This window comes from Lithobates pipiens, unplaced genomic scaffold, assembly GCF_037356315.1.
Source record: "Lithobates pipiens isolate NorthernLeopardFrog02 unplaced genomic scaffold, aLitPip1_a1.2 Scaffold_25, whole genome shotgun sequence".
In the NCBI taxonomy this organism is placed as follows: domain Eukaryota; kingdom Metazoa; phylum Chordata; class Amphibia; order Anura; family Ranidae; genus Lithobates; species Lithobates pipiens.
In genome coordinates, this window is record NW_027507787.1 from 60,814,686 (window position 1) to 60,833,797 (window position 19,112).

General features: G+C 41.7%; 1 protein-coding gene across 5 annotated transcripts in view; it reads left to right on the plus strand.

Moving 5' to 3' along the window:
* NDST2 (N-deacetylase and N-sulfotransferase 2) overlaps positions 1-18,125 on the plus strand; it is a 241,202-nt gene extending 223,077 nt beyond the window's left edge. For 4 of the 5 annotated variants that reach the window (XM_077454536.1, XM_077454537.1, XM_077454534.1 and 1 more), the window contains 5 exons: positions 19-193; positions 6,383-6,562; positions 6,689-6,798; positions 13,617-13,719; positions 15,802-18,125. In XM_077454536.1, the coding sequence (XP_077310662.1) occupies positions 19-193; positions 6,383-6,562; positions 6,689-6,798; positions 13,617-13,719; positions 15,802-15,927 (694 nt within the window). In that variant the 3' untranslated portion in view covers positions 15,928-18,125. The remainder of the gene's footprint in view (positions 1-18; positions 194-6,382; positions 6,563-6,688; positions 6,799-13,616; positions 13,720-15,801) is intronic. The other variant, XM_077454538.1, reaches the window with a different exon arrangement.
* Positions 18,126-19,112: the final 987 nt, after the last annotated feature.

The window sequence follows — 19,112 nt, forward strand, 5'->3', positions numbered from 1 at the left end:
GTTTCTCCTATCCCTTAGGTACATGGATTTCTTCCCTATACCTTCCAATGCCAGCACAGATTTCATGTTTGAAAAAAGTGCCAATTATTTTGACACAGAAGTGGTACCAAAACGGGCAGCAGCTCTCCTACCCAGAGCCAAAATTATTGCCATTCTGATCAGTCCTGTTGACCGTGCTTATTCCTGGTACCAGGTAAGTGACTACTGAAAGCCGCAATTCTCATTCCCAATAGCACAGAAGTCTCCTGATGTTCAACCACATAATTAAAAAGGCTGATTACAGATGTCATTGCTCAGACATTCTAGACCAGCTAAACTTTCATCAATGGACAATACAAAATGAGGTGTAGACAAAGTGGGCTTTTAACACATCTGACCTGATTTACAATACCCAAGCAAACCACATTTCTCCAATTTCCTCCAGTCCTATTAGAGCTGTAATTGGCATTATGAGATTCCCTGTGCTTTTCAATAAAGAAGTGATAGGTAAACATGGGGTTTTCTGCATACTTTATATCGTATTACTTGTGCAGTTAAACTCGTATTAAACCCAAAATGTAATATATTGCAGTTTATGGATCATTAGACGTGGCGACCACATCAGTTTCCTTTTCTTAGGCTTTTTTCCCATTTGTTTTCACTTGGTGATTTGGATGAATGAACATGGGGCACAGCAGACAGCAGCATTGTTGGTCTCGGGGGAGGGGAGTGTTAGATGTACAACCCCAATTCCCTCAATTTGCAAATCTCATAAACCCATAATTTACCTACAATAGAAAGTAGAAAACCATCAAAAATCAAATGTTTAAACTGAGAAAATGTACCATTTTAGGAAAAAAATAGTGATTTTGAAATTGATGGCAGCAACATGTCTCAAAAAAGTACCAGGGTGTAGAATCGCCTCTTCTTTTAACAATGCTCTAAATGTCAGGGAACTGAGGAGACCAGTTGCCGGTGTTTTGGAATGTTGTCCCATTCTACCCTGATATAGGATTCTAACATCTCAACAATCCTGGGTCGTTTTTGTTGTATTTTTACATTGTAAGGTGCGCCAAATATTTTCAGTTGGTGAAAGGTCTGGATTGCAGGCAGACCAGTTAAGCACCTGGACTCTTCTACTACGTACCCATGCTGTTTTCAGTAGCTCATTTCCTTTTGTGCATGCTCCCAGACACTTCATTGAAGGCATGTGCTTTGTTGAAATGATGATTAGGGCAGCCTGCTTTGGATCAGTCGGATATGAGAAACACGATAATGGTCACTGATCATTTTTGTCATAAGGGTGTGCTTAGTCTGTGTACCACTGTGTGTTTGCAGCTGGACACTAAGACTTTTAGGCTCCAGGATTACATTCCCCCAGTGTATTCATTACAGAGGTCAGGTTGACTTTCATGGATTTGTAACTGATGCCCCGACACTGTCATACGATATTTACATACATATCAGAGTAGCTTTAACAGGTGACAACATTTCTGCAGAATGTAGAAAGTAGCTGGAACACAAGAGCATACAGAACAATAAAACATGCAGATAAAGCCAAGGTTGGGTTCAGTAAAAATGCCCAGAAGTTTTGGGTCACAGTGAAAATATGTGGAGGCAATAAAAGTGTGTTTTACATGGTCACACAAACTTCCTCAATGCAAAGCAAAAAACTAACACTGAAACACAGGATTTCCCTAGCTAAATTCCAGCATGAGAGTGTCATGTAGGTACAGTAAATGGGATTTCAGTCATAACTTTAGAACTGCAAAACTGATGGTATAAGACATAAAAGAAAATGGGTCAACGCTAGAGAAGACCTCCCAAAGCTGTATAAGAAATAATGAGAGGTGCTGAATAATAGAAATTCAGTCTGGTTTTGATGGTCTTCACTTCAAAAATCCAATCTTTTCCGGTAACCTTTCAGTAGCTCACTTCAAACTTTAGTATATCAGACCCATTATGTCCAAAATTCTGCTAGTTACATTTTGCCCACCTTACACTGCTTGGCAAAGCTTTTGGTAGCTATTGATGAGTCCTAATAATGAAGGAAGTCTTCATGATCACATGATGGCTAACTGGTTTCTCAGTTGTATTAACTGAATGGGGGTGGGGAGAATGGGGTAGATTGCATAGCCATGGGGTGAGAATGTTCTCTGCACCTTCATAGTTATTACAGAAGAGTTGGAGTCGGATTTTGTTATAATCTAATCAATGAAAAAATAAGAGGGGAAATGATTACTAATGCACAGCTTCCATGACCGATATCAAGCAGTGACGTCTTGTCTTGATTTTCTTCTCCTCTATGTGCTTCCTGTGGTTTAGTGTCCACGTGTTTAATGCAGTTAATAGAATGGTCCTTAAAGGTTAATAGTTTAGTGGCGTTGCGGGTGTTGGCATGCTCTCATTTTAATATATGCTGTCATGATTAGCCTGGATGAGCAGAGTTTGCGGCCGCAGTTAAAAAGCTAATTATTGCAGAATAAACAAGATCAGAAGCCTGAAATAGTCTACAGAGGTTTCAGTATTGATTTAACTATTCGTGGTCACTTCTGCTAAAATTTTGGTTTAGTTAGTTCATTATGAAATTTGTATTGTATGGCAGATTTTTTTTTCTATGTGTAGTACTTAAAAATCTCAGGATTCCCTGACTGTCCATGTTTTTACATTGTGAGCCCTCTAATGTCTGGACCACAGTTTGCCAGTTCTCCCCTTTGAATACACTGCTTCTTAAGTGTGTTAAGGCATCTATCCAAAAAAGACAGATTATTGTGAAAACTACAAAGGGGGATGTGGGAAGGGCTGGGGGTACTGGGTGACCAATAGGTAAGAGAATTCCAATGACAGGCAGTTGTAGGTATTGGTAGGTGAACTCAAATTTGGATTTTTTTTTTTTTCCTCTTGTAAATACTAAAGAATAACAAATATCTCCATACAATACTCATTCAATTTTTATGTCTGGTGATATTTGCCAGCAGCTTATTAAATGCAAACTTTCACGAATAAATACACTTAAAGTGGAGTTCCACCCAAAACTGGATCTTCCTCTTTAAGTGAAGATTAACCCCCGACATGCCCCATTTGGCATTTCATTTTTTGAGGGGGGGCGCTTACCCTGTTTTTATGTGCACCCAGCTTCCATTTCCTCCACAGGCTCTGCAGTGCCGGGAGGAAGTTCACCTCTCCTCCCCCCTCCCTCCCCAGCATTTTTCTGGGACATGTCACAGGCCCGAACATTTGCAGCGTGGTGCGCCCGGCTGTGAAGCCACTGCCGGGCACCCAACGTTAACATTTCGGAGAGGAGGGGCTTTGTGAGCCCGCATCGCTGGACCCTGGGACAGGTGAGTGTCTGATTATTAAAAGTCAGCAGCTACACCTTTTGTAGCTGCTGACTTTTAAATGGGTGGAACTCTGCTTTAAATGAATTTCAATGAGCACAAACACCATATAATACCCATTTTTTAGTACAATATAAAATATTGTTGCTTCAAGTATATACATACTAAATGTCAGTAATTAAAATTGCGAGTGCCTGTGAAATGGTAACAAGCTACAGTAGCTAAAGACTTGCCCATTGGCAATGCTTTAAAAGCCTTTACAGGTTATCTGTTTAGAGTTAGACATGAGCTATGGTACTATAATAATTGTTCTCTCCAAGGTTTTTTTTTTTTTTTTTTTTTAATTCAACATTTTTTACACTTTCTTTTTTAATTAAACACTATTATCACATGGGTACTCTCTATTGAGACATGATGGGTCTAGTAGACCCCTGATCATTCCTCTGCCCTCTAGGGCCACTGATCAAACGCAGATTGTGTTTGATCAAACACAGATTGTGTTTGATCATCTGCTTCCCTGGCTGTACTGGCCCGGGAACGACAGCAGTGAAACAAAGTGACAAAATCCTTGTCGCTCCTGGGTTCATTCATCACAAAGGCTGCATATAAACGTAAGAAAAAAAGAGGGTGCACTGCCATAGTGCATTATCCAACAAATTTATTGAAAATATCTGATAAACCAAAAAGATGTCTACTCACAAACCTGGAGATGAAAACTCGCTCAGCGTGTTTCAAAGGACCGACCACCTTCTTCAGAGCCTGATTATAAATGGTTACAATGTATTTATACCTTATACCTTACAGACACACCCATGATGTGAGAGCCAAGGGGAGGAATAAGGGAAGGCAAGAAAGTTTAAGTGATATAAGAATAAACAAAAACTCAAGGAAAATCAAAATATACCATAATGGGAGCCAAATCTGCATGTTCCTCAGCATTGCCGGACTGTCATACACTCAGGTTCATCTTACTTGTGTAAAGGAAAATGGACATGATGGGTTGATTTTTACCTAGGTCACAATGTGCTTAGGACGGCCACATAAGCCAATGATTCTCTAGATTGGATATTGCTGTATAAGCACTTACCAAGGGGGTGCTTACTTGCAGACCAGGATCGCGCAGTGTCCTTTTTTTATTTTAATTTATATTTTTTTGTATTTATTTTTAATATATATATATATATATAATATATATATATTATTTTTCATTATTTAATTGTATTCACATTTTCATTGTATTCATTTTAGTTTTTTTATTTATTTTTTCATTTAATATATAATAAGCAGCCATTTTTTTCTTTCCCAATGCAACATGGTTCTTCTGGTGTCATTTGTATCTCCAATTGGCGTGTATTGATTGCCCCTTTTGCATTGGGCATTTGGTGTCTATTACCTTTCAGGTGCCTACACTGTTGCCAACTTTTCATTTTTCGGTTTCACCTCCTCCTACATGCACAGAGAGCTTTTACCTCTAGTGATGGTCTCTGCAAAGATGGCAGCGACCGGTGGAGAGGAAATGACGCAGGGGTCCACAAGAAGTGCTGGCTGGAATGCATTTCCGGCCCCATTTCCGGGTCCCTATGGTCTGCATGACACCACACACCCTTCTATGTCAGGCATTCAGTGACCACCTAAGAAAGACTGACACTAAATACCTCACACCCTACATTCCTGGTCTGCAAGTAAGCACCCCCCTGGTAAGTCCAATCTAGAGAATTGCTGGCTTATGAGGGGTCTTAAGCACATGTATAGATCAATGCATCATGTTTATTTTCCTTTACACAGGTCAGATGAACCTGAGTATGACAGTCCGGCATTGCAGAGGAACATGCAGATTTGGCATATTTTGATCCCCCCCCCCCCCCCCCCCCCCGAGTCTGAAGGGCTCTGAAGCAGGTTCGTCCTTGGAAACGCATCGGCCAACAAGGTCCCATTTAGGACCCCTTCCCTTGGTCCGGTAGTTCAAGCAGTTTGTGAGAGACTAGCCACCTGTGGCTCGATGAGCGAGTTTTGAGGTTCATGTTTGTGAGTAGACCTCTTTTTTTGGTTTTATCAGATATTTGTAATGAATTTTTTGGATAATACACTAGGCCAGTGCGGCCTCTCTTTTTTTCTTATATTCTTTCAGGGTGACCCCAGTCCTAGAGGGCAGCAAGGCATTTAAGGGATTATCCATTCTCTGACCAAATAATACAACACTATAGAGTCAGTTCTCTCATGCACAGTGGTGTAGTGGTTAGCACTCTCATCTAGCAGTAAGAAGGGTCGCTGGTTCGAATCCCAACCATGACACTACCTGCCTGGAATTTGCATGTTCTCCCTGTGCCTGCGTGGGTTTCCTCCCACAATCCAAAGACATGCAGGTAGGTTAATTGTCTTCTGTCCAAAATTGACCCTAGTATATGAATGGGGACTTTGGATTGTGGGCTCCTTGACGGTAGGGACCGAGTGTGCAATGTACAGGGATAGGGACAATTGTAGACACTCACTCAGGTTGAACTGGATGGACTGGTGTCTTTATTCAACCTTACTAACTATGAAACTATGAGTATGTTGGTTTATCTGTATATAAACATACACTGGGCAGCAAGTTGGTAATTGCTTGGCCTGTTTTAGATCGAATTACTGTTGAGCTCTCACCTGTAGAGCACTAGACTGAGACCCAGTAGTGGTGGGATATGTGGTTTCCTAACAGTGTTGGTTCTCAAACTCCATGGATTAACCTGAGTACTATGCCACACGCTTCATGTTTGAACACAAATGTAAACTTCAAACACATGAATGTGAAGATGTACTCTACTGTAGGCTGCGCAAGCAGGGCAGTAGATGACACCATGAAACTACATGATCAATGCACATTTTATGTAGGTGAAAAACATGAGTTGCACGTAGGGTGGTTTATAATGCCTTTAATCAATTGAATCTTGTATCACACATAATGTTGGGAAAGGACTATGCACCTAAACATTGTAAATCATGATGAGGAGCAATGTTCTGTATTAAGACATGGTGGCAGCTCTTTATACTTCTGTATAATAAGTAACGACTGTGCTTTTCCCTGATAGCACCAGCGAGCACACAATGACCCTGTGGCACTGAACTACACCTTTGCTCAAGTAGTAACTGCTGGATCACATGCCTCACAACAGCTCAAGAACCTTCAGAGTCGCTGTTTGGTCCCAGGATGGTATGCTACTCACCTAGAGAGATGGCTAACGTACTACCCACCCAGTCAAGTAAGCCTAGTGGGTATAATCTAGTCCAACATGTATAGTTGTTTGCACTGTGCCTGTACTATGCTTCTTTGTAAAAAAAAAAAAAAAAAAAAAAAAACATTCTACATCAGGTGTATTTTTTTTTTCTCTCTCCAGCTTTATATAGTTGATGGTCAAGAGCTGAGGAACAACCCAGCCGCAGCCATGGATAGTGTCCAGAAGTTCTTGGGAGTGACACCACATTTTAATTACACACAGGCATTAAAGTAAGTCCTCAAAGCACAGGCCCCATATTCATTTGTTTACTCATATTCCATGTAGTTACTTCTGCACTGGATCCCCTTTCTCGCGACCCGATCAGACAGGGAAGCACCAGTAAGAGACGTTTCCTACATTCTTCCCTGAACAGAATGGCTTGTTTTATCCTCGTCTGTTTTTAATATGTGCCTGTTTCTTCTAAATTTGGAGAAAAATGGGAATCTTGTGCTCTGTGAAATAATTTCTTGATTAGTTGAGGGAAACCTCTTACCTTTTTTTTCTTTTGTTTCTGTTTTCAGTACTTTGTGTTTGTGTTGTTGTTCTGTCTTGGTACTGCTAACAGCTGGTACATCCCACAGAGGAAGTGGTGTGTCAAGATATTTTTCTTCTCTTAGGGATGGAGCCTGTACATGTATTGCAGGGGCATCAAACTCAGTTTCATTGTGGGCCACACCATCATTATTGTTGCCCTCAAAGAGCTGGTTGTGACTGTAAGACTATATGTCCAGAGCACCCCCAACCCCCCCTTACGTCAGAAATTGAGTCCTTCAGCCCTCATTCATTTACAGTACACCCCATTTACCTGCTGCTGGGGGTGGGGCTGGGAAGAAGAAAATGCAAGGTCTGGAGGAGGAGGACCAGAGGTTGGTAGGCGTCAACTCCTGGAGTCTGCTGAATGCTTGGACCAGGTGAGATGGAGACAAGAGGGTGCTGTGGCTGCACAGAGAGGCGCAGGATCGGTAGGAGTTCTGTCCTCCCTTTTGCTGCCATCTGTTGAGCAGAGAGGAGTGCCTCCGCGGCTGCATAAAGAAGCGCAGAATCTAGCGGGGGAGTTCTGTCTTCTCTGCTGCTAACTGCAGAGACAAGGTGGGCGCGGAGATGAGGGGGTGCCGCAGCTGCAGGAGACCATGTGAGGGCCACATGAAATAGCCTGGAGGGCCGTGTACGGCCTATGGGCCTTGTGTTTGACACATGTGGTCTATTGTGTTCCTCAATTAACTGATCTTAAACTCTACAGAAAGCACCAAAAAAACAAATAGGTGTAAGCTTGTGTGTGTTATTTCAGGAAATATTGAAAGCCAATCCCAGTCAGTTTTTACAATTGAATGATATGCCATTCTTTAGGGATTTACTGTATTTAAAAAGTGCAATAGAACATTGTCCTGTTTTTACTACGAAAGCCTATTAGGAGAAAAGTAAACATTTCCCCAATATATATTCAATGAACAGGGCTCTTTGGGTTGGCATAATCTAGTACTTTTCCTTGCAGGGGATTCAGAATGAAAAGTCTCCTTGAGAATTCTTCATCCCAGCGTTCCATATATTTGTACATCATAATTATATCCTTTCATAGGTGCCTATTTTCTAATGTAAACAAATTAGTTAGCCCGCTCTTTCCTCATAATGCAGCCCTTTCATTCATTCCCTCTGACTGACTTCTTCACAATGACACTTTTGTTCTGCCGGTACTTCTGCCCAAAGTAAATTGAAAGTGAGGACTTGGCTTGGTTAACCCTTCACAGCTCGAGATGAGGGGTTCCTAACATTCCTCCTACCAATTCCTGAAATGGAGAATAGCATCCCCAGATATATTTCTAGAACACCTTTGATCCTGAAGGTTTGCTTGGTCTTTTACCTTGTCAAGGAAATGTGCCATTACTGATCTCCCTCTGAAGATGCTATTTGCCTGACAGCCACGCTGATCTTCTAACTAGCAGCCTAGAATAAGCATGCAGCTGATTTGTATAATTGTTGGGGGTCAGTAAATAAGAAAGTACTTCAACCTTAAGATCAGAGTAATAGCCAAGCTTTTTTAGAAGTAAAGGCCAGCAATGGCAGCTTCAAGCAGTATTAAACCTAAAAACAAAAAAAGTATTATATTGCAGCAATTCTTAGATGTGGTGGCTGCATTCGTTTTCTATTTTTCCTTTTTTTTTTTTTTTTGGTGATCTGGCCAGTAAGTCTGTTATTTTTTAAATTTCCTTCAACAGACCAAGCTGTCCAGCAAAAGTTGCAGTATAGGGTTAAGACAACCATTTAACACTGATAATTTTCAGCTTTTATTTATGTAAAACCGTTACCCCAAAAGGAAAAAAACAATGGTACTATAATTGCCCAAAAAAGTTAGTTGGAGTTCAGCTTTAATTTGTTGATGAAGTCCAGCTACTGCACATAACACTATGCTCTTCCCAGACTGATAATACTGCTATCAAGGTGTCTCTGTTCTGTCTTCATCCAGAGAGGAGGCACCTTAACTCAGGGGTCTCAAATTTGCGGCCCTCCAGCTGTTGCAAAACTACAAGTCCCATGAGGCATTGCAAGGTTGACAGTTGGAGGACTTCTGTATAGAAGTCAATGCAAGTCGCCCCCGAAGTCGCCCAGAAGTAGTACAGGAACCTTTTTTCTGAGTCGGAGCGACTCGAGTCGTGTCGCCTCGCATCGCCCGCTGTGTGAACCGGCCCTTACAAGCATGACTCCCACAGGCAGAGGCATGATGGGACTTGTAGTTTTGCAACAGCTGGAGGGCCGCCAATTTGAGACCCCTGCCTTAACTCCTTGGCCTCACCACCTCCTGGCCCTTTAAGGGGTTTCAGATGCCGGGAGGTGGGGTTTCTGATCGCGTGACTGGCTGTCACAGTGGTCACATGATTGGAAAGCATCCTATCGCAAGTAGAGATTGGGAGCTTACTGTTAGCCGACAGTAACTGTGCCGCTCGCAGCACAGCTCTGTTTATCTTTAGGTACGCATATATGTGACCCACCTGCTGAGAGGCCGCATATATGCGTATGGCTGGCGGGAAGCAATTAAGATGGGAAGTGTGTTACTGGCCAGATCACAGGTGCCACCACATTTAAGGATTGCTAAGCTGCAATATCTAGTTTTTCTTGGTTTTGAGTTTGACATTTTGCATTATTTTCAGCACGGGTTCTTTATAGGAAAGCTGCATACAGTGATTTCGTTCTTCCTTCACTCCTTGGCTGCTTTATTAGAGAAGCATTGTCCACACCAGTAAAGGATAACAATGGTTATCAGTGCCTATACCCTCACACAGATATCTGATTAATCCAAAATCATTGCATACCTCTGGTGGAAGCTTTGTACAACAATGTACAGCCAGATAGAATAAATTTTTAATAGTAAAATAAATGGTTACACTCTGCAGTCCCTTCATATAACTTTCTGGTCTCTGAAAACCCCTGCTAATAACTATTTTATCTACAGATTATGGGACATTGGCGTAAACCATTTTAGATCTAAGAATAAATATATGTAGTTCTTGGCATATTTGACACCCAGGGCTGCTCTATAATACAATATTTTTTTTGTAAAATATATTTAAAACATAACAGCCAGGAAAGAGAGAGCGGAAATTGCAGTGCACCCTCAAAGTTGGTGGTAAATCAAGAATCGCCCCCTTCTCAGATCGAGTAAATCTTTAGGCTTTTTTGAAAAACAAATGTGACCTCTTACATTTATGGTTAGTGCAGTAATAGAGGAGCCCCTTGTAACTTGGGTGGTCACACAGCTCTGGGGCGGGGAAATGCCCCTTACAGGTAGCTGAAAAGATCATAGGTGACAGTGGTTGTTGATCTGATAAACTTCCGTTTGGCATTTCCCTTGTAACTCTACCCCACTTTGAGTCTGTTTTTTTTTTTTTTTTGCTAGTGTCCTTAGGGAATGGACGTCTTCTTTCCTTTGAAGAAATCACACATGGCGTCACTGCTTTATCTTACTTTGGATTCTTCGGTCAGATAAGACTTCACTGTCTTATCTAACAATAAAAGCCAGGCATCTGGACTGGTGCAACCTCAAACCTAGGGAACTGGTCCTGGAAATGTGGGGGGACAGCCGCCAGTGTTGTTTTTGGCACTGGGTCCTAGGTGAGCACTCACCTAGTCACTTGGTGCAATGCGTGTCTGTAGCCACAGGGTACATTACAGGTCCAGGACCATGGTCCCATGCCTGTGGAATGCAGACCTTGAAGGGGTATGCTAGGCGCCCCCTATATGGGGAATAGCGACATGGATAGGTAAGACAGGGTTGCTCTGTATCCGTTCACCTTTACTGCACTATCGGGAGCTTCCCATCCATCCACCCATCCATCCACCCATCCATACCAGACCCCTAGGCTCTGACTCCCCAAAATCGTCTTGTCCCCTCCTTTTTCACCAAAAAGAAATAAAAACACACCGTTTTTGACAACTCTTTTACTAAAAATAAAAGTCTCCCGCTGTAAAGCCATCGCCAGTCAAACCCCTCACTGGAAAAAAGAAAAAAAAAAAAAACTTTGCCTGCGACAAAGGCTACCGATGTCTTCCTGCTCCGCCATGTGACAGTTCTTAAATGGGTAAGGGGCGGGGCCACCTGGTGACAGTACCCTTGGTTGTAGGAGGTTTTTTTGTTTTAGGATTGGACGATGAATCTACGTGAGGGACATTGTTCTTTATTTTTAATAAAGAAAATTGTCAAAAACGGGGTGTGTAATTTTATTTCTTTTTGCCGCTTTTTTTGGTGACTAAGTAGGAGTACATGGTACCCCATACTCATTCACATGGGAGGGGGGTCTGGTTCTGGGGGCGCTCTTGTTAAAGGGGCTTCCAGATTTTGATAAGCCCCCCACCCAGAGCCCCCGCAACCACTGCCCAGGCTTGTGGGGAGGAGGCATTTGTCCCCATCAACATGGAGACAGGGTGCTTTGGGGCGGACTTAAAGCACTACGTTGTTTTTTTTTGTTTGGATCAAATTTGTGTTTTAAGATTGGTCCGATGTGCGATTCAGATGTGTTCCCATAGATGGTAATAGCCGGGAATTTGCATTTAAACTGCACCGCAGTGCTCAAAAAAAATGCACAGGGTTCTTCAAATTTGCAGCGAATTCGCACCGTTGCACCAGACATATGTGAACTGGCTCCATAGAAAGCCAGTTTAATTCACATGTCATGTAAATTGTATGTGGCTCAAAATGCATGCAATTTGCATATATACCGGAGCCTAAATGATGTCTTCAAGAAGGTTGGCTTCCAAGAGAGAAATTTGACTAATGTGATAGCTAAGGTAACGGTTGTCTTGTGCCAAGACACTGCTTTCTACCTAGGTGGCGGGCATCCACACCAATGAAGGCATTCAAACCATCCAAAGGAGGTTGCTGTTCACTGTCTGGACATAGTTAGAGCTGCCAGTGCTTACCTCAGTTACACCTTCCATCAGGAAGACTGACTCCCATTTCACCCTAACATAAGGACCTCACAAGGGACATTGTGCTATAAGATCCACAATTGTTGGCTAAAAACACGTCATGCAGATTAAGAGTTTCCAGGGGATTCTGTAATCAAGCATCTGTTGCCCAGCTTTGTAAGGCCACCACTTGTTCTTCTGCTCATACTTGTTCCAGCATCTACCAGGTGGATGTCTAATCGCCTGTGGAAGCATTTTTTTTGGCCCCAAGGTTCTTGCAGCAGCACTCTTGAGTTCACTCTATTGACCTTTCGTAATGTTGGGCCTATTGGTACAGTTCTGTTTGCCTTGTTTTCCAACCTTCTTATCCCCAAGCAATGAATATTTCAGGGTCTATGAATATCAAGCCTGTGTCCTGTATGGTGGCCTTTTGTTGAGAGAAAACAAATTTTGACTTGCCTGTAAATTCCATATCATGGAGTGCAGTGTAGGATACAATATATTGTGATTTGTGGCAAAGGTTAGCAAACTCCTATTCTCATGTTTCTTTTACTGCATGTGATGACACCAAACACTGACTGCAAGTTGAGAATCTATTTCTCACTTTTTCAACTTTTTTTATTGAAGGAGGCAATAGTAGTGTAAGGAGACAGCCCTTTGTAACTGAACATACAGAGAGGAATACAAATAAAAAACAAGGCGTCATAAAATGACATCATAAGGCTACGCGGTGTGGGTTAGTTTGGGGACACTTAGCAGATTGGTGGTAGGTGTGATCCAGGAACCGAGAATCTATTTCTATTTGAATGTGAGGTATGCCTGTACCACACATCAATGTTTCCCTGAAACGTTGGCGCTACGATAGGTGCTAGGGAGCAGAGTTCAAAAAACCTATTGCAAGTATCACAATAAAGTTTAGTTACACTGAATAGTTTCAGCTGTAAAAGGAAATGGTAGTAAAATTACAAGGGTAAACATTACTACAGCCAGTCTGATGTAGGATAGACTCATGAAATGTTGCTGTGTAGGTGTAAAGCTGGCCATACGCCTATAGATTATCTGCAGATTTTCTATGGTTATATGGAAAATGGGAGATTCCTCCATCCACACAGTTTAGCGAACATGGAGAAATCTGTTGCACTTTTTCCATCTAACCATAGAAAATCTGCAGATAATCTATAGTTGTATGGCCAGCTTAACTCCAAGAAATCGGTGCACACAATCAATTTACTTTGTGCATTACCTGCCAGAGGATTTGTGATTTGTATTCAGAATTGTATATCTGCCACAAAGATCTTAGTACTACCTCTGGATAACCTCCTATATCATGGTAATTCATTACTCAGTGGGCAGGCTGGAGGTACAGAGGTTACACAGGAACTGCCTTGCTGAATTAAGAAGTTTGTGTCACTTACCTGACAATGCAATGTAGCATGTGTGTAAATCACATGATTGAGAGAGTTAAAAAAAAGAATAATATATCAGGGTAGACCTGTGTATTGATATTGTGCATTTAGCTGGCTGCAGTTCTGTGCTCTTATAAATGTAACAAGCTTATCAGATGCAGCATTTTCAGCCAGAGCACCACTGTTAGGCGGAATATATACAAACACATTTAATACTTACATTTTTTTTTATGTATATTTTATAGGTTTGAAGAATCAAAAGGATTCTGGTGTCAAGTGGCTGACAATGGAAAAACGAAATGCCTTGGAAAAAGCAAAGGCCGAAAATACCCTGACATGGAACCTTCGGTATGTCTTTTGCAAGCAACTGATACAAAAATGCCAGACTGAAGAACATGCTCCATATCTCTCGTAGTAACCTATCAGATTCCCAGTTTCCTGTGGTTGCAGCAGGTTAGAGAGAATCTGATTTGGTTTTTAGAAAATCAACATTGGTTGTCCAAGCTGAACTAAACACGCTCAATCTACATTAGCACCCTGACCAGTCTGCAGCCATGCAGCCCCATACACGACAAACTGCGAAGCATTCTGTGTTCTGACCTTTCTGCTGCAACCAGAATTAACTTTTTCAGCAATTTTAGCTACAGTAGCTCTTCTATTGGATCAGACTACACGGGCCAGCCTTCGCTCCCCATGTGCACTAGTGAGCCTTGGTCACCCATGCTGCTGGTTTCTCTTCCTTAGAACCTGCCAAAAGTGGTCTGACCACTAGAGACCGGGAACATCGCACAAGAGATGCCCTGACCCAGTCATTACAAAGTTGCCTATTTTTGTTTTGTTTTTTTCCACCTTTTGACTTCAGAGACAAAATGTTCACTTGCTGTCTAATATATCCCTCCCACTTTCAGAAACCATTGTCAGGAGATAATTAGATATTGTGTTTAAGTGTCAGTGGTCATGATGTTTATAACTGATTGGTGTATGTAAATATGCATGTACATAGGCAGCCATATATTCACACTATACTGTATGTAGGTTAGCAGTAGTGTACAATGAATCCTCCCCATATGTACTTTTTTTTTTTTTTCTTTTTTTTTTTTTTATAGGTCAGGTGTGACCACCTGGCCTATAAACTCAGTATATTTTCCTATATATACAAAAAGAGAAGAACAGGCAGGTATGATGTGTGTCATGCTGGTAAGTGCTAAACATGTACATTCAGCTCAGTCCACTGCTCACATTTAGCCTGCAGGAGGGACAAAGTAGCAACTTTCAGCGTTCTAAAACCTGTCTGACCACTATTTACCTGATAGTTGCCATCACCAGCGGCCATCAATTATCTCCTGTCTGTCCATGAGTAATGCCGCGTACACACGAGCGGACTGTATGGCATACTTAGTCCGTCATACAATCCGACGGACAGTCCGTCATACTTTCGACTGAACGGACTTGACCACACACGGATGCACAAACAGTCCGTCGAAAGCTTGTGCGATGACGTGTACAGCACGTACGACGGGGCTAGAAATAGGAAGTCCAAAGCACCCTTCCGCCGTGTAAATCCTTTCTGGGCATGCGCCATTCTTAGTCCGTCGAACTAGCATACTGACGAGCGGATTGTCCGCTGAAACCAAAGTACGACGGACAGAATTTCGAAAAATCCGAAATAATTAGTACGCCAGACTGCACACTGAAAAAGTCCGCTGAAGCCCACACACGAGCGGACTGTCCGCTGAAATGTGTTTCGACGGACTAAGTACGCCATACAGTCCGCCCGTGTGTACGCGGCATTATTGTTACCTGGTGCCAATGATGATACAATCCTGTATGACTGACCTAGGCAGACAAAGCACTTGTTGGTAACTAGGAGGAGGTTTAGACACAAGGAAATTAGACGTAGGCTGGACCTACATGGTGCAAACATGGGTTGCATAAAATAAATTTTGCATGATTCACCCCAACACAGGCAGTGTTGACAGGAGAATCAGCAATTGTCTTCTCCTGGGGGGGGGGGGGAGCCGTCCATGCTGGGAGAAGACAGTGATTATCGCTAGCACCTATAGCAGTCTCTAGCGATAATTGCAAGAGAATCCAGCAGTCTCGTATCCAAGTTGATCAATCAACTTGGTACATTCAGTGTACCCATTAACAGGGTTTGAAGTGTAGCTGATTACTGCAGAGTTTTGAACCATGCATGGCTGGCCTTCCTTTAATCAAATGTTTTCTAATACAGTACTAGAAGATGATGACTAGAGTGACTGTTAGCACCACATAAGACGCCTGTGTTTCATTTTGTTTACATATTATGTTCACGTGGTGATGTAGAAAAGAGAATTGTAATTTTTATGAGCCATATAAACCTGTATGGTCTTATATTGTGTAAATTATGCACATTGAGGTCTAACAAGAAATCTGCTGGTCTTTCCACAGACACGGAGCTACCTTGTAGACTTTTACCGGGAAAACAACATTGAGCTGTCTAAGCTGCTGAATCGATTGGGACAACCTCTGCCAACCTGGCTGCGAGAGGAGCTCCAGAATTCCAGCAGGAGTTGAACTTGGCCTCCAGGTGGGAGGGAGTGACCATTTCTTGTCTCTGGTGATTTGCAGCACTACTACGACTGTTCACCATTACTTTTGGGAGCACACAGACTTAAGTTCTCATTGCTGTGGAATGTGGACATCTGGTACTGCGATAATAAACATCACCATGTGATCACGACTGGGCCTCCTGGGACTGGATAAAGGGGGTCTTCAGTGACTACAAATGCACCTCTTGTGGGAAAGTGTTAACCTATTTGTTACACAGTATCATGGTGCCAGAATCGCACAAATAAAACTGCATACTCTGAGCACAGAGGAAGGCCAATCATGATTTTATGGGGCATGTGCCATCCTGTCTATGGATATCCCTCCTGGCAAGTGTATGCATTTACAACCAGAAGCTACATGTACTGTGCGTCTTCCAAGTGCAAGGTGACTCAAGCTGTGGCAACTAAGACCATTTTAGCACTGGAATCTGTTTTATGAAAAGTCTGGGATTATGTCCTTACTATTTTCACAGGCTGACAAAGTCAAGGCAATCCTAGGCTCAGAGAGGATTATGGAATTTCGGAAGATTTCTTGAAAAATTAAGTCAACAATCATGCTTTCCTGTATAATCATGGTTTTCCTTTCTGCATAGGGCTTGTTGAATGTAAACCAGAATAATCTTGGTGTGTTGTGAGAGATCACATGGGCTAAAGTGGTTTATTTTTCACAATGCTGCTCTGTGTAATAGAAGATGTGACACTGACCCTGCCTTTTGTCCACCCGATCTAACAAGGGGAAATCACATTACTGTCAGTTGGATTTATATTTGAACTGATATTTTAGTTTTGCAAGCATTTGTTAGTGTAAACTCTCTGGATTACAGTATTCAATTTATGAACTTCTGGCCAGGAAGTCCTGGGAAACAAGGTTCATAATTATCGCCACAATGTAAGATTTTTATTATTTGCTCAATCTGTTGTGGGGCCTGTCAATGGGCTGTGCATTGTTTACATTTATAGTGTAGGTCCACGTTAAAGGGAACCTTTACTTGGGTCAAGCAAGATCCAGTTCTGTAGGCTGCCAGCATCATCTAACCCACCAGGAGCAGTTACTTCTAGTGCCGAGATGTCACTGTGGGTTGATTTACTAATGCTGGAGTGTGCAAAATCTGGTGCAGCTGTGCATGGTAGCCAATCAGCTTGTTCAATTAAGCTTTGACAAAAAAAATACCTGGAAGGTGATGACTACCATGCATAGCTGCGCCAGATTTTGCGTACTCCAGTTTTAGTAAATCAAGATCTGTGCATGTATCAACGATTACCACAATGACTTTCTGCACTGGATAATAGCCTCCAGTAAGTAGGGCAAAAGTATCATTACTTGTACTAAACCCTAAGAATCATCTTTTGCCTGGAGTAACACAAGTTACGACCAGCAGTTGCGGCTTAACCCTCTTGTGCAACACTGTGGTTGTCTGGCTGCTGAGAACGCTTGTAGAAGTTGAACACTGGAGGGCTGTATGTTTGGAATTTTCACCCTAGTCTCTACTAATATATTGAAGGCTGACACAGGTCAAGGTCCTTTTGGACAGCCAACATTCCATTTAGTCAGACATTAATTAGCTTGGCTATGGCTTTCAAGGCAGAAGAGTAATGAAATGCAGAGCAGACACAGAACTGTTTTTTTTTTTGTTTTTTGTTTTTTTATCTGGGTTGGTGATCCCAAATGAAAGGACACTTTAGCATGGTTTTAGTATTTAACCTTTTCTTTTCAGATGGGTTTTAACTGTCATTCCACAGCAATGTGTTTTAGGGTGCCACTCTACAAAACACATTGTCTTAACAGACTGTGAGGGGAGGGAGAGCAGATGGGGCATTTTCCACAAGCTTCTTAAGTTAAGCTGTAGGTATTGTGTATTTTGTAAAATGGTCCATTTACTCTTGTATGTTGAAATGTAAATAGTATGCAATATAGCATTTTATGCCATGTACCTTTTTTATTTTCTGGGGGGGGGTGGGTTACAAATTGTGCAACCAAAAGCTTACACAAGAAAAAAAGTTACATGTGGTATATTTTGTCAACAAGCCCTCTGTCCCCCTGCTGCACTGAACCCTCATGTATTGTGTCATTCACATTGAATGATGATAATGGAGAAACTTTTGGCTCTCGCAGCTGAACACGTCTAAATAAAAGCTAGAAGTAGCATTTGTGGATTCACTAAATGTCTTGCTGTTGTCACTTGCACCATTTATATAATTGCATCCATTGCTTTGGCAGGTATCATCACAGAGGTCTAATCACCAGTATTTTGGCAACAAATTTCAATGTAGTTTTAGTCCTAAAATGTCATTTTAGTTTTATTCCCATTTTAGTCTTCTGCAATTGTTTTAGATTTAGTCAACTAAATCTCCAGTACATTTTAGTCCACTAAAACAGAATGGGTGTAATTAAATTGTAATGGATTAGTTAACATGTCTCTACAATTTCCAAACTCATTATATATATTGCTGGAGTGAAACATCTCATATGTTAGTATTACTTCTAGTACTGAGGTATGAACATGCACTACAGACCAGTGTTAATTTTGAAGTCAAATTTCAATTTAGTCTTGACTAAAATAGTAGTATTCATTTAGTCGACAAAATTAACACTGCCAATCACCCCTGTAGCAAATGTGAACTGTAATATACTTGGTGTGGTTTGGGAATGGGCTATATAGAGCAGGCATCCCATATATGTTGTCTTAATACTTTTTGCCTGCATCCCTATAGAGAGTTACATGAAGATGCAGAAGAAACAACATGCCTCAAGAAATCATGTATGTTTTTCCCTCAATGTTTAGTGTTAAGCCAGACTTAATGATTGCCTCAGTATAGAGCTGAACCACTCCTGTGTGCTTAACGTGGCATATTACAAAGAGCAGCAACAGACAGAAGCAAATCAGAAACCAATTTTTGCAAATGTCTGATTTGCTATGGGGGTCTTGTACTTCACTTTGTACCATGTTATTAAAGAGACTTGTGTAAGGAAAAACGGGAGCTTACATTGCTGACCTAAAAATGTTAGTTGCCTGGCTGTTGTTGATGCTTTGTGGTTCCTGATGAGCACGTTTGTCAAACTTCTGTGCACTTGTTTCAGGTCAGTGCATCTGCCAGCTAACTAGCATTTTCAGAAAGAAGATACCAGTGGCAGCTCCCATGCGTTTTTTT